Source organism: Neolamprologus brichardi, chromosome 3 (genome assembly GCF_056152115.1).
Source record: "Neolamprologus brichardi isolate AB-2024 chromosome 3, ASM5615211v1, whole genome shotgun sequence".
NCBI lineage: Eukaryota > Metazoa > Chordata > Actinopteri > Cichliformes > Cichlidae > Neolamprologus > Neolamprologus brichardi.
The window spans coordinates 12,015,232-12,038,853 of NC_142106.1; the positions used below are offsets into that span (position 1 = coordinate 12,015,232).

A 23,622-nucleotide genomic window follows, 5' to 3' on the forward strand; every position below is an offset into this window, starting at 1 on the left:
ACTGGGTTTTAGAGCAGATCCCCACAAGTGCTGTGTGAAAAGGCCTTACTACTGCTGAAGGTTTATTCCTGTTAAAGGGGAGTGTTTCCTTCCAAAGATATATCTCTTCAGTCTGTGCTAATCATTGGTTGACACACTGGGAATGTAGTCATACAAGTTCCTGTGGAGAAGGAAGGAGCTGCTCTGCTGAGGTGAGGAGGAAACAAAATACTGTCATTTCAGTTTTTGCAGTCACGAAGCAGACAAGTGAAATCAAGGTGAGTGTTACTGAGCATTTATGGGGTGTCAGAATAATAGGAAAAAATGTTTCTTATGGGAAAAAGTTAAGAAAAAGGAATTAATGCTTGTCAAGGTAGAACAAAAAAATCTGGAAATTGTTTTGGTCCATTTTACTACTTGAGTTTGTGACACCTTCCAAAAAGAAATGTGATAATTGGAAATAAGGCTTTGGTTTATGGTCAGACTGACATTTTTCTTCTTGTGCTGAGTTCTCTATTTCTCAGTGGGCTGTAAAAGAGTAAAAGTATCTGTTGATTTATGAGGTAGAAAGTAAGCTGGGTTTAATACACGCTAGACTGTGTGTGCATCTGTGTATGCTGTATTTCCTGTTCTGCCAGTTACAGGTGTCTATGAAAATATTTTTGATGTTTGTTTTTCTGCTGTACTCATAGTCGGTGTTCTTTGATTCTCTGTCAGGAAGCCTAAAGATGAGTGGTTCGATGGAGTACAGAGGGGAGTTTCCAGGATCCAGCTCTATGTCCATGAACAGTGACTCGTCCAGAGATTATCCTCCAGTCTTCAATCATGAACCTGGAACCTCAGGGACAAAGTAAGAGACTGCTTCTGCTATCAGCTAAATAAAGATGATTTTGGTTTTGAAGTCTTTTATATTGTATCTATCTACCTACAATGTGAAAATGGTGAAAGGATAGTCTTTCTGACAAAAGCTCTTAAAGTTCTCTCACATTCATAAAAAGTTCTTTTCCTCAAACAACCACTCACACATCTGTGTTGTTTTCAGTCTGTATTATGTGTTTGATCTCCAGATATTTGTTTTCCATGAAGTTGGTGACAGACTGTCTCATAAATCTGACACTGAGAGAGAAGCAGCTCACTGACCAACAACAGTTAAATACAGAAGAACAATTGGTTCTTCATTTTGTCTTTGCGTTGATGATGACAGAGGTCAGTAATTTGCACCAGAGGTACACTTCAACTGTGAGAGACAGAATGTGAAAAAAAAAATCCATGAATTCACATGGTAGGATTTGTAAAGAATTTATTCGTAAATCAGGGTGGAAAATAAGTATTTGGTCACCTCAAACAAGGAAAATCCCTGGCTCTCACAGACTGTAACGTCTTCTGTAAGAAGCTTTTCTGTCCCCCACTCGTTACCTGTATGAATGGCACCTGTTTGACCTCATCATCTGTATAAAAGACACCTGTCCACAGCCTCAACCAGTCAGACTCCAAACTCCGCCATGGCCAAGACCAAAGAGCTTTCGAAGGACACCAGGAAAAGAATTGTAGACCTGCACCAGACTGGGAAGAGTGAATCTACAATAGGCAAGCAGCTTGGTGTGAAAAAATCAACTGTGGGAGCAATCATCAGAAAATGGAAGACATACAAGACCACTGATAATCTCCCTCGATCTGGGGCTCCACGCAAGATCTCATCCCGTGGGGTCAAAATGATCATGAGAACGGTGAGCAAAGATCCCAGAACCACACGGGGGGACCTGGTGAATGACCTGCAGAGAGCTGGGACCAAAGTAACAAAGGTCACCATCAGTAACACACTACAACGGCAGGGAATCAAATCCCGCAGTGCCAGACGTGTTCCGCTGCTGAAGCCAGTGCATGTCCAGGCCCGTCTGAAGTTTGCCAGAGAGCACATGGATGATACAGCAGAGGATTGGGAGAATGTCATGTGGTCAGATGAAACCAAAGTAGAACTTTTTGGTATAAACTCAACTCGTCGTGTTTGGAGGAAGAAGAATACTGAGTTGCATCCCAAGAACACCATACCTACTGTGAAGCATGGGGGTGGAAACATCATGCTATGGGGCTGTTTTTCTGCCAAGGGGACAGGACGACTGATCCGTGTTAAGGACAGAATGAATGGGGCCAAGTATCGTGAGATTTTGAGCCAAAACCTCCTTCCATCAGTGAGAACTTTGAAGATGAAACGAGGCTGGGTCTTCCAACATGACAATGATCCAAAACACACCGCCCGGGCAACAAAGGAGTGGCTCCGTAAGAAGCATTTGAAAGTCCTGGAGTGGCCTAGCCAGTCTCCAGACCTCAACCCCATAGAAAATCTGTGGCGGGAGTTGAAAGTCCGTGTTGCTCGGCGACAGCCCCAAAACATCACTGCTCTTGAGAAGATCTGCATGGAGGAATGGGCCAAAATACCAGCTACTGTGTGTGCAAACCTGGTAAAGACCTATAGTAAACGTTTGACCTCTGTTATTGCCAACAAAGGTTATGTTACAAAGTATTGAGTTGTATTTTTGTTATTGACCAAATACTTATTTTCCACCCTGATTTACGAATAAATTCTTTACAAATCCTACCATGTGAATTCATGGATTTTTTTTTTCACATTCTGTCTCTCACAGTTGAAGTGTACCTCTGGTGCAAATTACTGACCTCTGTCATCATTTTAAGTGGGGGAACTTGCACAATCGGTGGCTGACTAAATACTTTTTTGCCCCACTGTATCTATCTACAATGTGAAAATGGTGAAAGGATAGTCTTTCTGACAAAAGCTCTTAAAGTTCTCTCACATTCATAAAAAGTTCTTTTCCTCAAACAACCACTGAGACATCTGTGTTGTTTTCATTCTGTATTATGTGTTTGATCTCCAGATATTTGTTTTCCATGAAGTTGGTGACAGCCTGTCTCATAAATCTGACACTGAGAGAGAAGCAGCTCAGTGGCCAACAACAGTCAAATGTAAAAGAAAAACATCTTCTTCATTATATGTTTGTGTTTGCAGACGTCAACAACACAAACACAGAGGAGAGTTTCCAGGATCCAGCTCTGTGTCCATGAACAGTGACACTTCCAGAGATTATCCTCCAGTCTTCAGTCATGAACATGGACCCTCAGTCACACAGTAAGAGACTGCTTCTGCTATCAACTGAGTGAAGATGATTTTGGTTTTGAAGTCTTTCATATTATTTCAAAGGGGTTTGTAGGGTTGGAGTCACTGAATGTGGCTTAACCTGTTCCACATCAGGTTTTGTTTGAGATTAAAGATCAAAAGGTATGAAATGAAGGCTTTTGGAACTATTATTCCTTTGGAAAGTAAAAGTAACCATTCTTGGAAGCTATAGGGTAAACTCTGTTTCCAAAAATGGTGAAAAGTATGCTTAACGTATTTTAACATATTAGCATGTTTCTAGTATTTATGACCAAGGCTGTTAATATGACACATTCATTCAGGGGTGTCCAACTCCAGGCCTCAAGGGCCAGTGTCCTGCAGGTTTTAGATGTGTCCTTGATCCAACAAAGCTGAATTAAATGGCTAAATTACCTCCTCAACCTGTCTTGAAGTTTTCCAGAACCCTGGTAATGAAATAATCATTTGATTCAGGTGTGTTGACCCAGGGTGTAATGTGCTAACTTGTACATATGTACATACCTCCCCAGTCATGGTCCCGCCAGATGCAAAGGTGGGGGGGAAAGCAAAGGCGGGGGACATGTGGGCAATACGCCAGATAGGGAGCAGATGCTGCAGGATGAAGAACTCTCACCCCCTGGCTGAGGTGTCAGACACAGTGAGGTCCAACTGACGTGTTAACTGGTGAAGCTCGAGCAATACGCCAGGAGACACAGTCTGCACTAGTGGGCTCAGCAAGGAACGTGACCCGAAGGTCAGTCTCCAGAGCCAAACAGACGCACCGTCCACAGACAGGGAAGCAGCAAGAGTGAACTTGCAAACGGGACACCTGTAGGCTGCCAGGAAGTTTAGCTCACTGATTGAGCCTCTGCTGGCTGCGTAAACCTGCGGCACGCGGGCAATACGCCAGGGGGGCACAGCCTACTAAGCCAATCGAGCACGGCAGCTAAGCTAAGGGTCTTGCTAAGGGAGACCGGGGCTAAGGGAGACCAGGGCCAGGGGAGAGGCAGCACCCAGGGAGGCTGCAGAAACAAGCTCCCACAAACGGACACCACTGCCATTGCCAATATCACACACACAGTCACACAGTACCACAAGTAGGTACCATCAGTCAACCACACACGCACAAACAAGTGGAGATAAAACAATCACCGGTGTCAAGTTTGCACAGCTGTTTTATAAGTAAGCTGTTGGGTGTGGCCGGGCTAGCCGGAGTATCCACACGCCACGACCAAGAGGGGGTCATACCACGTACATATGGAATATATAACAGAGTGGAGAGATAGTCTCGGTATGATAGAGAACAACCACTCACACAGCAGCTGCTGTAAAGATTCTTTTTTTTCTTACCCTTTTTCCTCACTCTCCCTCACCAGATTTACCATGTTTCCCTTTTTCACCATTGATTGGCTCTGGAGTTTGCCTTTAATTGCATGCACCTGCCACACATTATATAAGGACTGCACTCACTTACAGCTCACACTTTTCACTCCCACATGGGGCAGCAGCTGAGAGTTTATGTGTGTCATGTGTCTCTTCATTTAAGTTGAGTTACCACTGATTCTCTTCTTTGGCTCTCGGAGGAGGCGGACACACTTTTTCTCCTCTCCCTTATCTTCCCTGCTTATGTCCTTGTCTAGTCTCGTGTTGTTGGGTTTTTTTTTGTATTTTCCCTGGAACATTCTCTCACAGTCTGTTCTCTAAAACCTAAAAGAGGAATTATGGATTGGATCAACTGGTCCCTAGATGCAATTGACACCCCTTTCTCAACGAGAAGTTTGGGCTTGGGTGAGCCTGAGTGCTGAAGATATCTACCTATTCTGAACCATGATAACAGGGTTCTGGCGGATCGGAGCTGGCTTGGCCCTGACTTATCGAAGAATTAAGAAAGTGGAACCGGCTGTTCAAACCCCCACAAGGCTGCCCGCTGGGATTGGAACGATGGGAGAGGCGTGAGTTTCTCAAAATGGGCTTATTGAGTCAGCACGGATAAGATCTTGGAGAGGCTACGGCTGCTGTGAATACTCAGAATAAGATCTCTGACTGCAGACTGGATACATCTCGGAAGGGCTCGCTCGGAATAACATCTCTGGGCGCAAAATTGGATGACATCTCGGGGAGGCACACTGCCGTGAGTTCTCAGAAATTGCCTCCTTGAGCACAAGAAATGACAACATCACAGAACGCAAGTATGGCAAAGCTCGCGGCTCTCCAACAGGAGATTGAAAGACCAGTGTTGGACTGTAGAACTGCTTTGAAATTCATATGAGCTGTTCGCACTAAATTAAAAAATAACATCACTTCATGCGGATACCCTCTCGGCGCCAGCTGCAAGGCCAGAGCTGAACAAAACACCCTGATAACGACTGTGTTTAGTCTGTTCCTTCCCATTCCATGCAAGGCCACCTGGGTTGGCTGGAAGACTGTTTACTTAGCCTGGCAGGGCGAAGGACACTGTCTCAGCTGAACTATGGACACGCACACACACATACATATACTGATAAGCACTCACCGACGCATCACCCTCCCTACCCCGGATCCAACGCCACCTCCAACGCTTACCTCCCCTCTGATGTGGACATCGGGTCAGTTGGAGGCGCAGTCGAAAGATTGCAGCGGTCTCAGATCAGATGTACACACTGGAACTCTTTCCCATGTTGCTTGTCTGTGTTTATTGTGCTATGCTGTGTTGATATCTGTGCATTCCTGTATTATCCTTTTGTGTTACACATTTCGATGTTTTTTTCCTCGCTACCTAGCCTGACCTGTCTCCCCAATGTGATGTTTGTGTATTGTATGTACGGTCGGCAAGGTCTATCATCTCGGTTGTGGGCAAAAGACCTGCAACTGACAAAGAAAGGCTATCTCATCATCATCTCATTACAATTCAATAAGCTGAGGTACTGCAACAGGTTAATGGCTGTTTGATTCACATTCTGATCAGATGAAACCATGGTGATAACAACCTCAACCTTCCTTTTAACAACCTCAATAACAGCAGCTGTGTTACTTTCATTGTGTATAATGTGTTTAACCCCTTGATATTTTTACTATGCAGTTCTGTAGTTTTATCTTCCTTTATAAAATAACTGCTGTCCCGGCAGTGCAACTATCCATGACTTCGATTGGTTTGTTGCTGCGAACTCAACAACTTTCATGTGAATGTGTTCATAGCTAGACTGAACCCTGGGTAAACATTGTGAGTTAATGAACTAGCTGATAAAGGGAAGAGTTATTGTGTATAAAACAGGAAAATCTACATCGAAATCCAAACTCAAAAATATTAATTATGGATTCTAAAGAAATTTAAAAGCATTGCCCTGGTGACAGACTGTCCTACAAAAGTTATGTCAGTAGTGACAAAATTAAAAGCTTCAGCCTGATAAATCTGACACAGAGAGAACCAGCTCAGTGGCCAACAACAGTTAAATACAGAAGAACAATTGCTTCTTCATTTTGTCTTTGCGTTTGCAGACGACAGCAAAACAAACACAGAGGAGAGTTTCCAGGATCCAGCTCTGTGTCCATGAAAAGTGACACATCCAGAGATTATCCTCCAGTCTTCAGTCATGAACATGGACCCTCAGTCACACAGTAAGAGACTGCTTCTGCTATCAACTGAGTGAAGATGATTTTGGTTTTGAAGTCTTTTATATTGTATCTATCTACAATGTGAAAATGGTGAAAGGATAGTCTTTCTGACAAAAGCTCTTAAAGTTCTCTCACATTCATAAAAAGTTCTTTTCCTCAAACAACCACTCACACATCTGTGTTGTTTTCAGTCTGTATTATATGTTTGATCTCCAGATATTTGTTTTCCATGAAGTTGGTGACAGCCTGTCTCATAAATCTGACACTGAGAGAGAAGCAGCTCAGTGGCCAACAACAGTTAAATGTAAAAGAAAAACATCTTCTTCATTGTATGTTTGTGTTTGCAGTCATCAGCAACACAAACACAGAGGAGAGTTTCCAGGATCCAGCTCTGTGTCCATGAACAGTGACACGTCCAGAGATTATCCTCCAGTCTTCAGTCATGAACATGGACCCTCAGTCACACAGTAAGAGACTGCTTCTGCTATCAACTGAGTGAAGATGATTTTCGTTTTGAAGTCTTTTATATTTTATCTATCTATCTATCTATCTACAATGTGAAAATGGTGAAAGGATAGTCTTTCTGACAAAAGCTCTTAAAGTTCTCTCACATTCATAAAAATTGATTTTCCTCAACCAACCACTCACACATCTGTGTTGTTTTCAGTATGTAATATGTGTTTGATCTCCAGATATTTGTTTTCAGTGAAGTTGGTGACAGACTGTCCTACAAAAATTATGTCAGTAGTGACAAAATTAAAAGCTTCAGCCTGATAAATCTGACACTGAGAGAGAAGCAGCTCAGTGGCCAACAACAGTTAAATGCAGAAGAACAATTGCTTCTTCATTTTGTCTTTGCGTTTGCAGACGTCAACAACACAAACACAGAGGAGAGTTTCCAGGATCCAGCTCTGTGTCCATGAACAGTGACACGTCCAGAGATTATCCTCCAGTCTTCAGTCATGAACATGGACCCTCAGTCACACAGTAAGAGACTGCTTCTGCTATCAACTGAGTGAAGATGATTTTGGTTTTGAAGTCTTTCATATTATTTCAAAGGGGTTTGTAGGGTTGGAGTCAAAGGCTCAACCTATTCCACATCAGGTTTTGTTTGAGACTAAAGATCAAAAGGTATGAAATGAAGGCTTTTTTTTGGAAAGTAAAGAGACCATTCTTCGAACCTATAGGGTAAACTCTAAGTCAGCGGTCCCCAACCTTTTTTGCGCCACGGACCAGTTTATGCCCGACAATATTTTCATGGACCGGCCTTTAAGGTGTCGCGGATAAATACAACAAAACAAAACTAGTACCCGTACCGAAAAAAAGAAATTTACTCATAACACACGTGAAAAGACCAAGGAAAACCGAGTAAATGATAAAAACGATAACAAAAAAACCCTGAAAACTATACATTTCACACCTGAGCCTCAACTTTCCCTCACGGACTCACGGACCGGTACCGGTCCGAGGCCCGGGGGTTGGGGACCACTGCTCTAAGGTCTTCCAAAAATGGTGAAAAATGACTTCCCCAAAACAACCACTCACACAGCAGCTGTGTTGCTTTCAATGTTTATGTGTTTAATTGATATTTTTGATATTTGATAATTTTACTGTGATGTTTTGTAGTTTTATATTCTTAACTGCTGTCCTGGCAGTGCACCTATCCATGACTTCGATTGGTTTGTTGCTGCGAACTCAACAACTTTCATGTGAATGTGTTCATAGTTAGACTGAACCCTGGGTAACATAGCGAGTTAATTAACTAGCTTCATGGGACCCCTTGCCACGATTAGAAGTGCTAGGATCAAGAAATAAAAGATGCATTAAACATTCTGTGGGTCTATAACAGGAAAAACCAAAACAGAAATCCAAACTTTAATTTGCTAGAAATCTATAAATGATTTAAAAGGATTTCCCTGGTGACAATCTTGTCACAATCGGTGGGAGTGGATTGTGTGGAGTGAGGAGGTGGACCAAGTACAGACATGCAAGAACCAAACTTAATCTTAACAGAAAGCGAGCCATTTATTAATAAAGACTGGTTTTAACAGTAATAAAATGGCAAAGGCAAAACTAAACACTAACCTATCCTGAGTGAACTCAGGCTAAACATAAAAAGCCCTGAACATTAACATGAACATGGGAAAAAAGACATAAAAAAGACTTGGCATGGCATGAAACTCCTGGTAAACATGGCATGAGCATGGCAGAATAGCATACAATCAGACAAAGAATGAATGAAAACTCAGTGACTAAATACACACAGGAGGTGTTCAAGAGAAGTGGAAAAACACGGGGAAAGGGCTGATGTGAATGGACATAATGTGGCCACGGAGGAAGTGAAACTAGACACACTGAACATGGAAAAAGAATTTTCACAATAAAACAGGAAGCATAATTAGGTGGCAGGCAGAATCTTCTCCTGCTCTGACTGAAAAAGAACTGGCTGAGAAAGCATCAGGCTTTTTATTTCTAGACCCAAGGCGATAAGAGAGAGTACAACAAAGTCAACCAAAGATCAGGGACCAACGGGCCAAGCAAGCATTTAGTCTCTCAGCAAAACAGAGGTAAACTAGATTCAACCTCCCCAACAAGCTAGCAGCAGCACTCATCCAGCACCAGTTTCATTGCTTGGAGCGCCCTGTCCCCAGCATCATAGATGTGCTCTGTGCTTGACAGTCCCTGTGAGAAAAAGGCACAGAGTCGGAGCTTACCTTGGAGATACTCAAAATGTCCGAGCGGGGTGTTAAGAGCTGTCTTCCATTTGTCACCCTACTGAATGGGAATGAGGTGGTATGTGTTTTGAAGATCCAACTTAGTGAACATGGCGGCTTTGTGGAGAGACTCAAAAGCTGAGTTAATCAGAGGCAAGAGGTGCTTATTTTTAATTGTTATTCATATAAACCAAAATTGTAAATACAAAACCACAAAGTCATTGCTTTTGTTGCTTGTGGTTGCTATGAAAACTAGTCCAGCCCCTGCTGGAGAGAAATGATTCCTGCTGCCAGTGTCTCCCAGATGTACCTTTCCATCACTTCCCTCTCTGGCTCCCTCGCTTCCTGCTCCCACTAGCAGACTGCAACTGCACCTTATGTACATTCTGTGGTATTCATTTCACTTCATTTAATTTCTGTCATCCTGTATTTTATGTTTATAAGATTTAGATTGGTTATTTATGGTTGGTTTACACAGCTTGTGTATGCATGTGTAGCTGTATATATCCGTGTGTGTGTGTGTGTCGGATGCTTTTTACAGAATCAAACTCAAAGTAAGGTCAGTACTTCCACGCTTTAAACGCTGCACGCTCATACTCTCTCTGCACTCGACATATTATCCATTGTTGATCTGCACACAGCTGTTGTCACGAACGTCGCACTCGCTTACGTCACTGTCATGAGACACTCTCGCAAAAAAAAAATCACGGTTTTAGTAACGCAGTAACGCAGCGTGCTTACGGGAAAGTAACAGTAATCTAATTACCTTTTTTGCAATAGTAATCCCTTACTTTACTCGTTACTTGAAAAAAGTAATTGGATTATGCGTTGCTCCCCATCTCTTATGGTAACCCACTGCTACTGCAGGTTATTTTCCCAACTTCATCAGCATCTGGAACTCAAAGATGTCTAGTGTCAATTTGTGACTGATATAAACCCATCCAGAAACAAAACAAACTTAGCAGTGCAAAAATAACTGTAGTGGCTTCTCGTGCTAAAATACAGAGACACATTAAACAGTTAACAAAGGTACGTTTTCCCTCTTATCCATGGAGATATTATAATACAAGTGTGAACTCAAACACAGTGCATTGATCCAGCAGAAAAACGGCATACAGATCCCTCTGACATGAACAGTGAAGTCGGTTGCAGCAACTCCCGGTGCCTTAACTGTTCCACTCTTTGCATTTAAAACAGACCAGGCAGCAAAAAACGGCATTGCACACCCACATACCACCAATGCAAGCTAGCACTTCCGTGAATGTCTCTGTAGATCCCCATCATCTCTTGCGCTCTCAGTGGTACCCCAAAAGAACAGTGCCATCCAGTGGCATGTCCCATATTACCGACCTTACATATGGCTACATTATGAAGCGTAACAATTCATGCACAGACATTTATGACTGATTAACAAACTTCAAAAGTTAATGTGCAGCTCGTGACATTAGTAGTTTTGTATCTATTTTACAGATTAATGTCTAATTTGCCTTTCAGATTCTGTGATTTATCTTCTTTGGCACAAAAGTGATTTGCAGAAAGTAAAATGCAACAAAACACAAAATAAATTAAAGATACTGAAAAGAAGTAAAGTAAGTAGAGTAAAATTTTATTTGTATAGCACCTCTCAAGATAAAAATCATAATGTGCTTCAAAGCAAAGCTAAAACATAAAAACAGAAATCAACCAAAAGCAATTTTAAAAAGATTAGTTTTTTTTTTTTTTTAAATGAAACCACTGAGTCCACAGGTCTCAGGCTCAAAGGAAGGGAGCTCCAAAGTCTGGGGGCTACAGTTACAAATGCTTGTTTGCCTTTCGTTTTCAACCTCGTATGATGGACGACCAGTAAGCCCTGATCACATGACCTCAAGGAGCTGCTGGGGATGTAAGATCTCTGATATTAGTTTGGTCCTTGTCCATGCAGAGTCCTGAATGTCAAAGTCAAAATCTTAAAGTGGATTCTGAATTTTATGGGGAGCCAGTGCCACTGGATCAGTAGAGGTGTAATGTGAGAGTATTTAGAAGCTGTTGGTCAGAAGCTTTGGGGCAGCATTCTGAACAACTTGCAGATGATCCAGAAAGGCTTTACATAAACAAGTGAACAAAGAATTACAATAATCTAAACGAGATGAGACGAATGCATGGATGACCATTTCTAATTCTGAGCGTGAGACAATGGGACTCAGCTTAGCAATGTTTTTTTAATGATAAAAACAGATTGAAGGTTTGGCGAGAGGGCCTAAGATGTTTTGTAACCATAGGTACCATTTTTTTAGGAGCACAAACAAGGACTTCAGTTTTCTTCTCACTTTGTTGAAGAAAGTTATCAGCGATCCATCTCATAATAGAATCTAAGCACCAAAGCAAAATTTGTAGTCAAGAATTGACTACTGGGTGCCTAGAATCATAAACCATGTTTTTTTTGGCTACTATTAAACTTTGGTTTGTCTGATTTTACTGTTTTTCTTTGGTGAGAATATTTTTTTCTTGGTCCCCACAGAGAAACAAAACGCAATAATTTTTTAGTGGGGAAGCCAACGTCCTGTTGTGTGTGGTGTCACGGTGCCCTGAAGGATTCATCAGACTTCTGTCCCCAGTGTAGAGAAAATTCCAGAACCAGAGTTAATCAGCAGGCAGCCAGTAAGAGCAGCTTTGCACAAAGAAAAATCTAATATCTTTCTGTTGATATTTTTTTGTAATTATTCTGTTATTCAGGCTTTAAAAACATTTCGGGCTCTCCAGATTCATTGTTTTCCATTCTTTCAACAGATACTGGTGTGCAAAAAGCTTTAGATGCATTAAAGCTCACTCTGATTAACAGATGTGAACATGTGTATGAAGGAACTGATAAAACAGGAAGTGAAGCCCCCCTCAAAGTGATCTACACTGAGCTCTACATCACAGACGTGCAGAATGAAGAGTTTCAAGTCCAACATGAGATCAGGCAGGTGGAGAGAACTTCCAAGAAGAAGATACTCCATGAAACATCAATCAGATGTCAGGACATCTTAAAAACCTTGCCTGATCAAAAGAGACCCATCAGAGTGGTTCTGACATATGGTGTTGCTGGCATTGGAAAAACCTTCTTGGTGCAGAAGTTCACTCTGGACTGGGCAGAGGGCTTAGAAAACCAAGACATTAGTTTGGTGGTTCTGCTTTCATTCAGGGAGCTGAACTTGGTCAGAGATGAGCAGTACAGTCTTATGGAGCTGATCCAAGTTTTCTATCCAAGATTACAGAGCGTCACAGCAGAGAAGCTCACTATGTGTCATCTTTTGTTCATCTTTGATGGCCTGGATGAAAGCAGACTTTTGTTGGATTTTGCAAACAGGAAGCTTGTGTCTGATGTCACACAGAAGACAACAGTCAGTGAGCTGCTGACAAATCTCATCGAGGGGAATCTGCTTCCCTCTGCTCTCATCTGGATAACTTCCCGACCTGCAGCAACAAGTCAAATCCGTCCAACATGTGTTGACAGGATGACAGAAGTTCGAGGCTTTACTGACTCCCAGAAGCAGGAGTACTTCAGGAGGAGATTCAAAAAGAATGAGCTGTCAAGCAGAGTCATCTCCCACTTGAAAACATCCAGGAGCCTCCACATTATGTGTGGGATCCCAGTGTTCTGCTGGATCACTGCTACAGTTCTGGAGCACATGTTGACTACAGAGGAGAGAGCAGAGCTGCCCAAGACCCTGACTGACATGTACTCACACTTCCTGCTGGTTCAGACAAAGAAAAAGCACAAGTACCACAGAGGACAAGCAATAAAGCAGCAGGAGCTCACCAGAACTGACAGGGAAGTTCTTTTGAAGCTGGGGAAGCTAGCATTTGAACATCTGCAGAAAGGAAACATCCTGTTCTACCAAGAAGACCTGGAGCAGTGTGGTTTGGATGTCACAGAGGCCTTGGTGTACTCAGGAGTTTGTACAGAGATCTTCAAAAGAGAGTCTACGATCTTCCAGAAACCAGTCTACTGCTTTGTTCATCTGAGCATTCAGGAGTTTCTGGCTGCAGTCTACATGTTCCACTGTTACACCAACAGGAAGACAGAGGTGCTGCAGGACTTCCTTACTGAGGACGATAAAGGAAATAAGATATCTCCGGAAGATATCTCATCTCTGGAAGGTTTTCTGAGCAGAGCCATGGAGAAATCGTTCCACTGTATGTTCGGCCAACTGGAACTGTTCGTTCGCTTCCTTCATGGCCTCTGTCTAAAGTCCAACCAGAGACTCTTAGAAGGTCTGCTGGGTCAGACAGAGTACAATCCTGAAAGCATCCAGAGAGTTATCAACAACCTAAAGGAGATTAGCAGTAATGGCAAGTGTCCTGACAGATGTCTAAACATTTTCCACTGTCTCATGGAGATGAAGGACCTCTCAGTACATCTGGAGATCCAAGAGTTCCTAAAGTCACAGAACAAATCAGAGAAGAAACTCTCTGGAATTCAGTGCACAGCTCTGGCATATATGCTGCTGATGTCAGAGGAGGTTTTGGATGAGTTGGATCTGGAAAAGTACAACACAACACAGGAGGGTAGAGAGAGACTGGTTCCAGCTGTTAAGAACTGCAGAAAGGCTCGGTGAGTCCAGATGTGATTAAGATTATAAATCAGTGTAGATCAATTGTTTAGTTCTTAAAGTTATTCTTACTAAAACAAAATCATTGTTCTTATTGCAGAGTTCAAGTTATTTATTGGAAAAATGACACGTCAATTTAATTTTGTCACAAATCTTGTTGAGATGTTTCAAACACTGCGAAAATGGGTTTTTTTTGTTTTGTTTTTTTGTTTTTTTACAGAAAATTATTTGGATGATTTCATTTTTATACATCTACAATGGCTTGCAAAAGTATTCGCCCCCCTTGAACTTTCCCACATTTTGTCACATTACAGCCACAACCATGAATCAATTTCATTGGAATTCCACGTGAAAGACCAACACAAAGTGGTGAACACGTGAGAAGTGGAACGAAAATCATACATGATTCCAAACATTTTTTACAAATAAATAACTGCAAAGTGGGGTGTGCATAATTATTCAGCCCCTTTGGTCTGAGTGCAGTCAGTTGCCCATAGACATTGCCTGATGAGTGCTAATGACTAAACAGAGTGCACCTGTGTGTAATCTAATGTCAGTACAAATACAGCTGCTCTGTGACGGCCTCAGAGGTTGTCTAAGAGAATATTGGGAGTAACAACACCATGAAGACCAAAGAACACATGAGACAGTTCAGGGATAAAATTATTGAGAAATTTAAAGCAGGCTTAGGCTACAAAAAGATTTCCCAAGCCTTGAACATCCCACGGAGCACTGTTCAAGCAATCATTCAGAAATGGAAGGAGTATGGCACAACTGTAACCTACCAAGACAAGGCCGTCCACCTAAACTCACAGGCCGAACAAGGAGAGGCTGATCAGAAATGCAGCCAAGAGGCCCATGGTGACTCTGGACGAGCTGCAGAGATCTACAGCTCAGGTGGGGGAATCTGTCCATAGGACAACTATTAGTCGTGCACTGCACAGAGTTGGCCTTTATGGAAGAGTGGCAAGTAGAAAGCCATTGTTAACAGAAAACCAAAATGGAACTTTTTGGCCAAAATGCAAAACGCTATGTGTGGCGGAAAACTAACACTGCACATCACTCTGAACACACCATCCCCACTGTCAAATATGGTGGTGGCAGCATCATGCTCTGGGGGGGCTTCTCTTCAGCAGGGACAGGGAAGCTGGTCAGAGTTGATGGGAAGACAGATGGAGCCAAATACAGGGCAATCTTGGAAGAAAACCTCTTGGAGTCTGCAAAAGACTTGAGACTGGGGCAGAGGTTTAACACAAAAGATATCCATGTGTTAGAATGGCCCAGTCAAAGTCCAGATCTAAATCCAATCGAGAATCTGTGGCAAGATATGAAAGCTGCTGTTCACAAACGCTGTCCATCTAATCTGACTGAGCTGGAGCTGTTTTGCAAAGAAGAATGGGCAAAGATTTCAGTCTCTAGATGTGCAAAGCTGGTAGAGACAAACCCTAAAAGACTGGCAGCTGTAATTGCAGCAAAAGGTGGTTCTACAAAGTATCGACTCAGGGGGCTGAATAATTACGCACACCCCACTTTGCAGTTATTTATTTGTAAAAAACTGTTTGGAATCATGTATGATTTTCGCTCCACTTCTCACGTGTACACCACTTTGTGTTGGTCTTTCACGTGGAATTCCAATAAAATAGATTCATTTTTGTGGCTGTAACGTGACAAAATGTGGGAAAGTTCAAGGGGGCCGATTACTTTTGCAAGCCACTGTAAATGTTCAGCTGAAGCAGCCACAGTGGCCAAGTGTGAAAGCAATGGGATAAAACTGAATGGTGTCACAGTTATTTACTTTCAGGAATAGAAATGAAATCAAAAGTGATTCAATACAGTCAGTGATAATACTATCTATTTAAAGCTTGATAACATCACAGTGAGCAGCCATAAATTAATCATAAGACTTTGATAGGAATGACCCAAGCATACAGCATTTAAAGATGAGTGCTTGTTTATTTACAATTCTTTTTTTTTTTTTTTTTTAAGTTTGCTCTTAGCAGTTTTCCACAGCATTTCAGCTCTGCCCTGTTGTCCAACTTCCATTCCTTTTTCGGGCCCAAGCAGCTATTGAAAAAAAGAAAAGCATGATTAACATAATGATATCATATGATCACAGCATCACATCAACCTTCAAAATTGTGATGTTTATATATCATTTTTTCAAAGAAATACATGGTATTTGTATTTCCAAAATCTAAAAATGGTTCATTACACATGTTTTTGGTTTTCACAGTAAATAACTTTAGTTTTTTCCTTCTTGGATTTTATATTTGTCAAAGTTTGTCAAAATGGAGGGGAAAAGTCTCACATATGTAATGGAATTCAGTGTTTTCTCCTTCATCTCCACATTAAATCAGAACAAAGACTGAAAATGTGTGGGTCTGAGAAGTCATAAGAATGTTTCATGTCAGTCAGATCAGATCAGCTGAACAACTGATGTGAAGAGACAGTGTCCAATTGTTTTCCAGCGAGTGCACAAACTAAATATAATGTGTCTTCTTCATAATAATATGTTATTTTTTAATATGTGTCAACACAGACTTCATAAGATTTTTGTCTATCCGGGTAAATGTGGCCCTGTGGCCTCAGCTCTGAGGTCCAGCCCCTCCCAACTGAAAGAGCTGTGCCTGAGTTCAATCAACCTGGAGATTCCAGCAGATGAACTTTTTGCTAATCTGGGGGATCCAAACTGTAGACTGGAGACACTCAGGTAAGTTAACTGAAACTGAATCTGTTGTTATTTATAAAGGTATTTCAATATATTGAACCATGAATTTATCCCCAAAAGCCAACTCCAGTACTGTGAGATGGAGGACTGGGATGCACCAGTCCATTTTTTTTTTCTCATTGCCTTAGCGTCAGTCAATGAGGACTTGGATTTTAGCATAATTTCATTGATTCCCACAAATCCACCACTTACAGTTTTGGAAAATCTCGCATCCAATTACAGGATTGTAGTAATCTTCACCCCCACATTGCACAACAAAGTAACCAGAGTCAGATATAGCCTGCTATCTTACATTGGACATCTGGAAACATTAGGGGGACAATGTGGATGAGACAGTGACCAGAGGTTAGAGCAGCTGACTAATAACCTGCAGGTTTTTAGATGCTGACATTTTTAGGATGAGTTTTCACACAAAGAATAAAAATTTGGACTAAACAGATACTAAAAGCTAGACTTGTAGTCAAGACTGCCTAAACCAAGACAATACCAAGACCAGAGGGTATCGAGACCAAGACAAGACCAAGGCCAAGATAGACCGAGTCAAGACCAAGACAAAGTCAAGATGAGACCGAGACAAAAAAGTCTTTAAACTGCAGCCAGATGCTGCTTCGTTTATAGGTGTCAGGCATATTTATGTGTTTTTGCGGTGCACTCGAACAGCCCTCCTCACCGCTGTCTACTGTCTCACTCACTTACTGAGAGGACAGACGCATGCTCCACTTGACTGTACTTGCACCATCATCAAAAATGGTGCAAGTACATGTAGACAATTTAAGATTTTTTTTTTAATTACTGCATGAACAAAACACAATCACTAGACAATCTCTAGCAAACTGGAGTTTGGTTATTTTTAATCAGAGAAGTGTTCTGTTGCCATATGTGTGTGTGTTTTCTGCATGTTTGCACTTGAAAATAATCTTTAGAGTTTGCAATAGTCTGTAGCTCCATTAGACATTCACTGGTTTCTTATAGGAAAAGGTGATGTGATTAAAAGAAAACCCACTTTGAATAACAATCATGTGAATTACAGATTTGAGAACAGCACTTTGTCAGAGAACAACTGTGCTGTTCTGCTCAGTGCTCTGAAGTCCAACCCCCCCTATCTGAAACACCTGAATCTAATAGGATGCAACCTGGAGGGCTCAGGGATGAAACAGCTGTATGATTACCTGGAGAGTCCACACTGCAAACTACAGTTTAAAAGGTCAGTTCACTTGACTTAGATTATAAAGCAAAAGTATTTCTTTGGTTTCTGTTTATCAGTGTGTCTGCAGAACAAACAATCACACATACAAAGAGAATAAGGATGTGTGTAGAAGGCTGACTTTGTGATGATCCACAGTAACAAAACAACAAAGTTACTCCTCATTTTAGAGAAAATCTTTAAATATGCGGTTCATATGGTAACATTGAACTGCACATTTAAAGGTCTTGTGTTTTTATACTTTATAAATTCTTAGTTTCACATGTCCCCAGTATTTACGTCTCAGGCTTCTGTTTAAAACAACACAGATCTTTTTTTAACCATGTCTGCATACCTCTAGTTAGAAACTCCTTTCAGTATCTGCGGATTCAAGTCAAACTGGAATGGCCACTACACCCACCTCTTTCTGTGGAAAACAGTCACCAGGAGCAGAGCAGCTCTTTCTGTACACTGTGTATAGCTTTTTAATAGAGAACTGAATTTGACACTGCATGACTTCTAACTGCAAATGCACCACATATAAATCAATATTTTATAGCCATTATGTTCTTTGAACAAAAAATTCTTGAAAATACACAAACTGTGACTTTATCTGTACCAAAGTTAAATATGTCAGGAAATGTTATTTCTCTCACATTCACAATAGTAAGCTGCCCACTTCTTCCTGGACCTCCATCTTCCACAGGTTACAAAAGGAGACACTGATCAGTAAAAGCATTTTAACACAAAAATGAATCTATTAGAAATACAAACCCTGGATGCACTTATATTCAGTTTTAATGTAGTTTGTTCAGTGTGACTTCTCCTTTGTCTTTTCTCACTTTGTTAACAAAAAGATGTAACAATTCATTTTGTATGCTTTCTGTTTTTGGACCTGTCTCGTCATGTTCCTGCAGAGTGTCTGTGGTTTAGATGCTGCACTGTGGTGAGTATTATTGAGATCTCTTAGTGTAATTAATTTATACATTTTAGTGTCAATTTCAAGATTACTAAAGATAATTTTAAGATAATGTCATGTAATTGACTGAGCAGGGAAGAGAGCAGGGGCGATTCTAGGATCAGAGCTTTGGGGGTGCTGAGCACCCAGAGAGCTGCCCAGCCAGGCAAGATAAACTTTACTCGTCACAATGAGACTTCTTCCTCGTCTCCGTCAGTCCCTGCATCCTTAAATGTCTCCAGTTGTCCCAAGGTCCCTCTGACTGTCTCCTTGGTGCATTTAAACCCCTGTTTCTCCCTGTCCTCGTCGTCTGTTGTCTTCATCTCCGCGTTCAGTCATCATAATTTTATCATCTCTGTGCAAGTCTGTAAATTTCTTTATTAAGTCATAAGATTCTTAAATTTATCAAGTCTCTGTGCCTGGGTCCTCATCACAGCAGCAAGCAGTAGCAGTAGCAGAGTAGCTGTAGATCTCTGCAGCTCGTCCAGAGTCACCATGGGCCTCTTGGCTGCATTTCTGATCAGCGCTCTCCTTGTTCGGCCTGTGAGTTTAGGTGCACGGCCTTGTCTTGGTAGGTTACAGTTGTGCCATACTCCTTCCATTTCTGAATGATCGCTTGAACAGTGCTCCGTGGGATGTTCAAGGCTTGGGAAATCATTTTGTAGCCTAAGCCTGCTTTAAATATCCCAACAACATTATCCCTGACCTGTCTGGTGTGTTCTTTGGACTTCATGGTGTTGTTGCTCCCAGTAAAGATCGTGTCCAAATTCATGGGCTGCATCCTCCTGAGGCCGCATTTGTAGACCGATTACGTCACAGCGACGCCTCGAAGGCTGTCCAAATTCGTAGACTCCTCCGAATGCAGCCGACAAATGCGTCCTCCTTTTCCCCGAATTTGAAGGATGGGTCGGGTGTGTCCTTCGTGGCCTACCATATCCCAGAATTCATAGCGCGGCCCAGCCAAACTCCAGTTTCCAACAATGGCGGCCGCTACTAAGTTTTAAAGTTACTCATACTAATCTTTCTGGGTCACAAAATAAACTTTTTACATATTTTCAGGCGAGAAAGTAGCTGTGTAAACATCAAATATCTGCTCGGTTTATCAAGATATCGCATATTTGCAAAAGTGCTTCGACGTTTTCGGAGACGTCTGCTACCCACCAGCTCGATAGCAAGCCGGGAGCTCGAGGGTCACTGATGTGGCCGAGAACGGCACAACTCCCGGCACATCATTTTCAGATCACCGCGGAGTTTCGCTACTCGGGTTAAACGTAATATATAAGTCACTTAGACAACCTAAAAATGTGATTGTTGGGCTTTTTTCACTGTTTTGTTTGTTCGTGAGTAAATCGGTTTGGCTGAGATTAAAGTTATTAGATTAGATAAAATAAAACTTTATTAATCCCCCGGGTGGGTTCCTCCTTGGTTTTCACACAGCTGACTAAACGTCAAACAGAAAACTGATTAAACAGAAGTATGAGACAGTCGAGAATTTACGCCAGTGTCCTGTTATATTTTAGATAGCAAGGAACAGACGGCCAAGTTTATTAAACTCCACCGAGACAGCGGTGACGCTAATCAGAAGGCTAGACCGTCCAATTTCACAGCTGTTTACTTCTGGCCTACCCGACCTTCTGAGGACCCGGCCCACGTACACCGCGAAGGCCGGGTCCTCAGGAGGATGCAGCCCATGAATTTGGACACGACCTTAGACAACCTCTGAGGCCGTCACAGAGCAGCTGTATTTGTACTGACATTAGATTACACACAGGTGCACTCTGTTTAGTCATTAGCACTCATCAGGCAATGTCTATGGGCAACTGACTGCACTCAGACCAAAGGGGCTGAATAATTATGCACGCCCCACTTTGCAGCTATTTATTTGTAAAAAATGTTTAGAATCATGTATGATTTTCGTTCCACTTCTCTGTGTACACCACTTTGTGTTGGTCTTTCACATGGAATTTCAATAAAATTCATCCGTGTTTGTGGCTTTAATGTGACAAAATGTGGGAAAGTTCAAGGGGGCCGAATACTTTTGCAAGCCACTGTAGCTTAACAACACAACCACTTCGACAATTTAACTTTTTTACCACCAAATATTTATATACTTAGATTTGGAAGTGTTTTCCTCTCCCGCTTAACCTCCATCGTTTTCAGAAAAAAATCTCCTGTATGACCCGCAATGAATCCTGGGATATGGTAGGACATAAAGGATACATCGGACCCATCCTCAAAATTTGGGGAGAAGTAGGACGCATTTGTCGACACATTTGAAGGACTCTTTGAATTCGAACAGCCTTTGTCGCGTCGCTGTGACTTTGTTTCCCCCCAATACCATTGGATCGGAGCATCCTTCCCCTGAATTACGACACAGCTACAAATAAGAAAACTGAGAACACACTGAGACCACAGCTGACACAAATAACCATAATGAGACAGGGGAAGAGCAAACACAACATGACGCACACTGACAGGAGACTATCAAAGTAAAAAAGGACGTACACAGAGACGTGGATTGGAGGGGGAGAGAGAACATGACGAGCTGGGGAACGTAGATAAACATGACGGAATAAAACACAAGGAGGGGAAGCAAGGCGCATGAACACACCACTATACAAACCCAGACACACAGAGGGCAAAGACACAATGGGAAATCTAATAAACAATACCAAACAGAATAACCTAGAAACCATAGAATAACAGTAACAAGTGGACTTAAACATAATAGAGAATGACGATAAAAAATCCGCGAAAATCCAAAACACTGGGTCAAAGGACCCAGGACCATGACAGTTAAATCATTGTAATTATAAATAGTATCCCAAGATCTAATATATAATTAAAACCTTGCATTGATGTGCATGTCTGTGCATGTGTTTCTACTCAAATGTTTTGAAGACCTGCTTGCTTTGAATGATCTATGCAGAAACTCAGTATTTGATGGATTTACCTCAAAAGGTTTCATTCTTTTCATTAAATTCATTTTAATTTAATTGTCGACCTTTTGATAAAATGCTGTTACTAATTAAAATTACTCCTGTTCACAAAAAACAAAAATAAAAAAAAAGAATTATATGTAAACATTTCATATTTAAATTCATATATACCCACGTTTCTCATGTTTGATGTTTTTAAATGTGCACTAGTTGTCTCACACAAACATACATAGAATCACTTTGTTTTTAATGATTCAGCAAAACGTACGATGTTTGTTTATTTTCAAAGTTAAGATGGGAATGTGCTGTTCCTCTCTGTTTTAAAAAATGAAATGATTGATTTCCTAAAAATGACTTGAACTATATGCAACAATCTTTTTCAGTCTTAAACAGATCAAGACATGCAGTGATGCCTACAGACTAATCCTGAAAGGAATCAGTGGTCGAAGCATGGCTCTACTCAGACTTCCTGAATCTGTTCCAGAACATATAAAGACACAAAGACAGTCTTAACTCTAATGTCAAGCTTTGGTTTATAGATAAGGTCTTTGGAAACTAATGAACTTCTCTTCAGTGGATGGAGTACAGGACTGAGGTAAAACACCTCGTCATTTCCACTTCAGACACTCCTATATGCCTTTACTTCCTGGATGACTCCTATGAACCAGTGAGTGTATCAGTATGGAAATGTTGACTTTTCTACAGTGTGAAACGTTCAGCTCACCCAGCTAAAGGACACTTTACACTTCAGTTTTGATTTGTTACAGAGCAGAATCTTGTAAAACAGGTTTCATTGCACTGATTTCACACCCAAGGACCCACTGAGGACCCACTGTCATTTATCTTACGTGAGTTAGTAAACTTTGTAATAAGTTCTGCTACATTATTTGGAATAATTAGCTCTTATTTTAAACCTACAGATAGGTAGGTAAGTTAAAGAATACTTTTGAGGTACAATAGCTGCCATCTAGATAGTCCAGGAACTAAAAGCAGACTTTGCTTGTGCAGGTCCTTGTTTATTATTTTACTGTGAGATGTTTTAATAATTTCCCTACTGTAATGTTACTGTTGAACATTGTCTTGATTGTGGTGTTGCATTAGCGATCCAATAGTGTGTTTTTCAGTGCTGTGTCATATTACAGCTCAGAGAAGGGTGTGTCACATATACTGTGTTGAATGTGAATCTAGTTTTGTAATTTTGCAATATTTGGAAAATACAGATATTTGTTAAAGAAGTACAGTCCGTACTTAGATAAACATGACGTTGTTACTAAAAGATTCTCATTGTTCGTATTAAACAGTTCCAGTTATTATAAAATACTACCAAAATTCAGATATAATGTAAAACCCTGAAATGAAAGTTGAGTTAAGACTGCACCTTAATCGCATATTTATTGCTTGACTTGCAATACTGTCCGGAGATCAACAAAGGGAAACCTACAAAAATGGTGTCTTTGTCTTTGTCATTGTGGATGACGTTATATAGCATGTGTGTAGATTAGTGCACAAACTCTTTGTGGACTGGAAATCTGCCATCACTTTCTGCTGCTTGTATTCTGCAGTCTCCCATCCCTCCAACTAGTAAGTAGGTGGTGACCTTTGTTTGTTTCCAGCCTCGGAACAAGAAGATAATCCCGATCAATACAACAAGCGGAGATTACTCATACTTTGAAAAATGTTGGAAATGTGACAGCGGAAATGACATTTCTGTTGGAATGCTATGAATGCCCCTCCACACAAAGAAATACATTCTTTGTGCCAATTTAGTCGGATGATTTTCCGTCCGGGGTGTCCCAGAACTCTTCTCG

At 41.3% G+C, this 23,622-nt stretch overlaps 2 protein-coding genes across 2 annotated transcripts in view; one reads left to right on the forward strand and one right to left on the reverse strand.

The window, feature by feature from the left end:
• LOC148103510 (cell adhesion molecule CEACAM2-like) overlaps positions 1-23,622 on the reverse strand; it is a 272,876-nt gene that overhangs the window by 27,865 nt on the left and 221,389 nt on the right. The gene's annotated exons all lie outside the window — the stretch shown is intronic.
• Positions 230-22,688, forward strand: LOC118455670 (protein NLRC3-like). Its single transcript, XM_087839486.1, has 12 exons — positions 230-257; positions 697-829; positions 3,002-3,121; positions 6,602-6,721; positions 7,066-7,185; positions 7,586-7,705; positions 11,930-12,069; positions 12,199-14,008; positions 16,546-16,716; positions 17,765-17,938; positions 18,835-18,863; positions 22,198-22,688. Exons 2-11 carry the CDS (start codon positions 708-710, stop codon positions 18,848-18,850), a joined length of 2,913 nt encoding a protein of 970 aa, XP_087695612.1. The 5' UTR covers positions 230-257; positions 697-707; the 3' UTR covers positions 18,851-18,863; positions 22,198-22,688.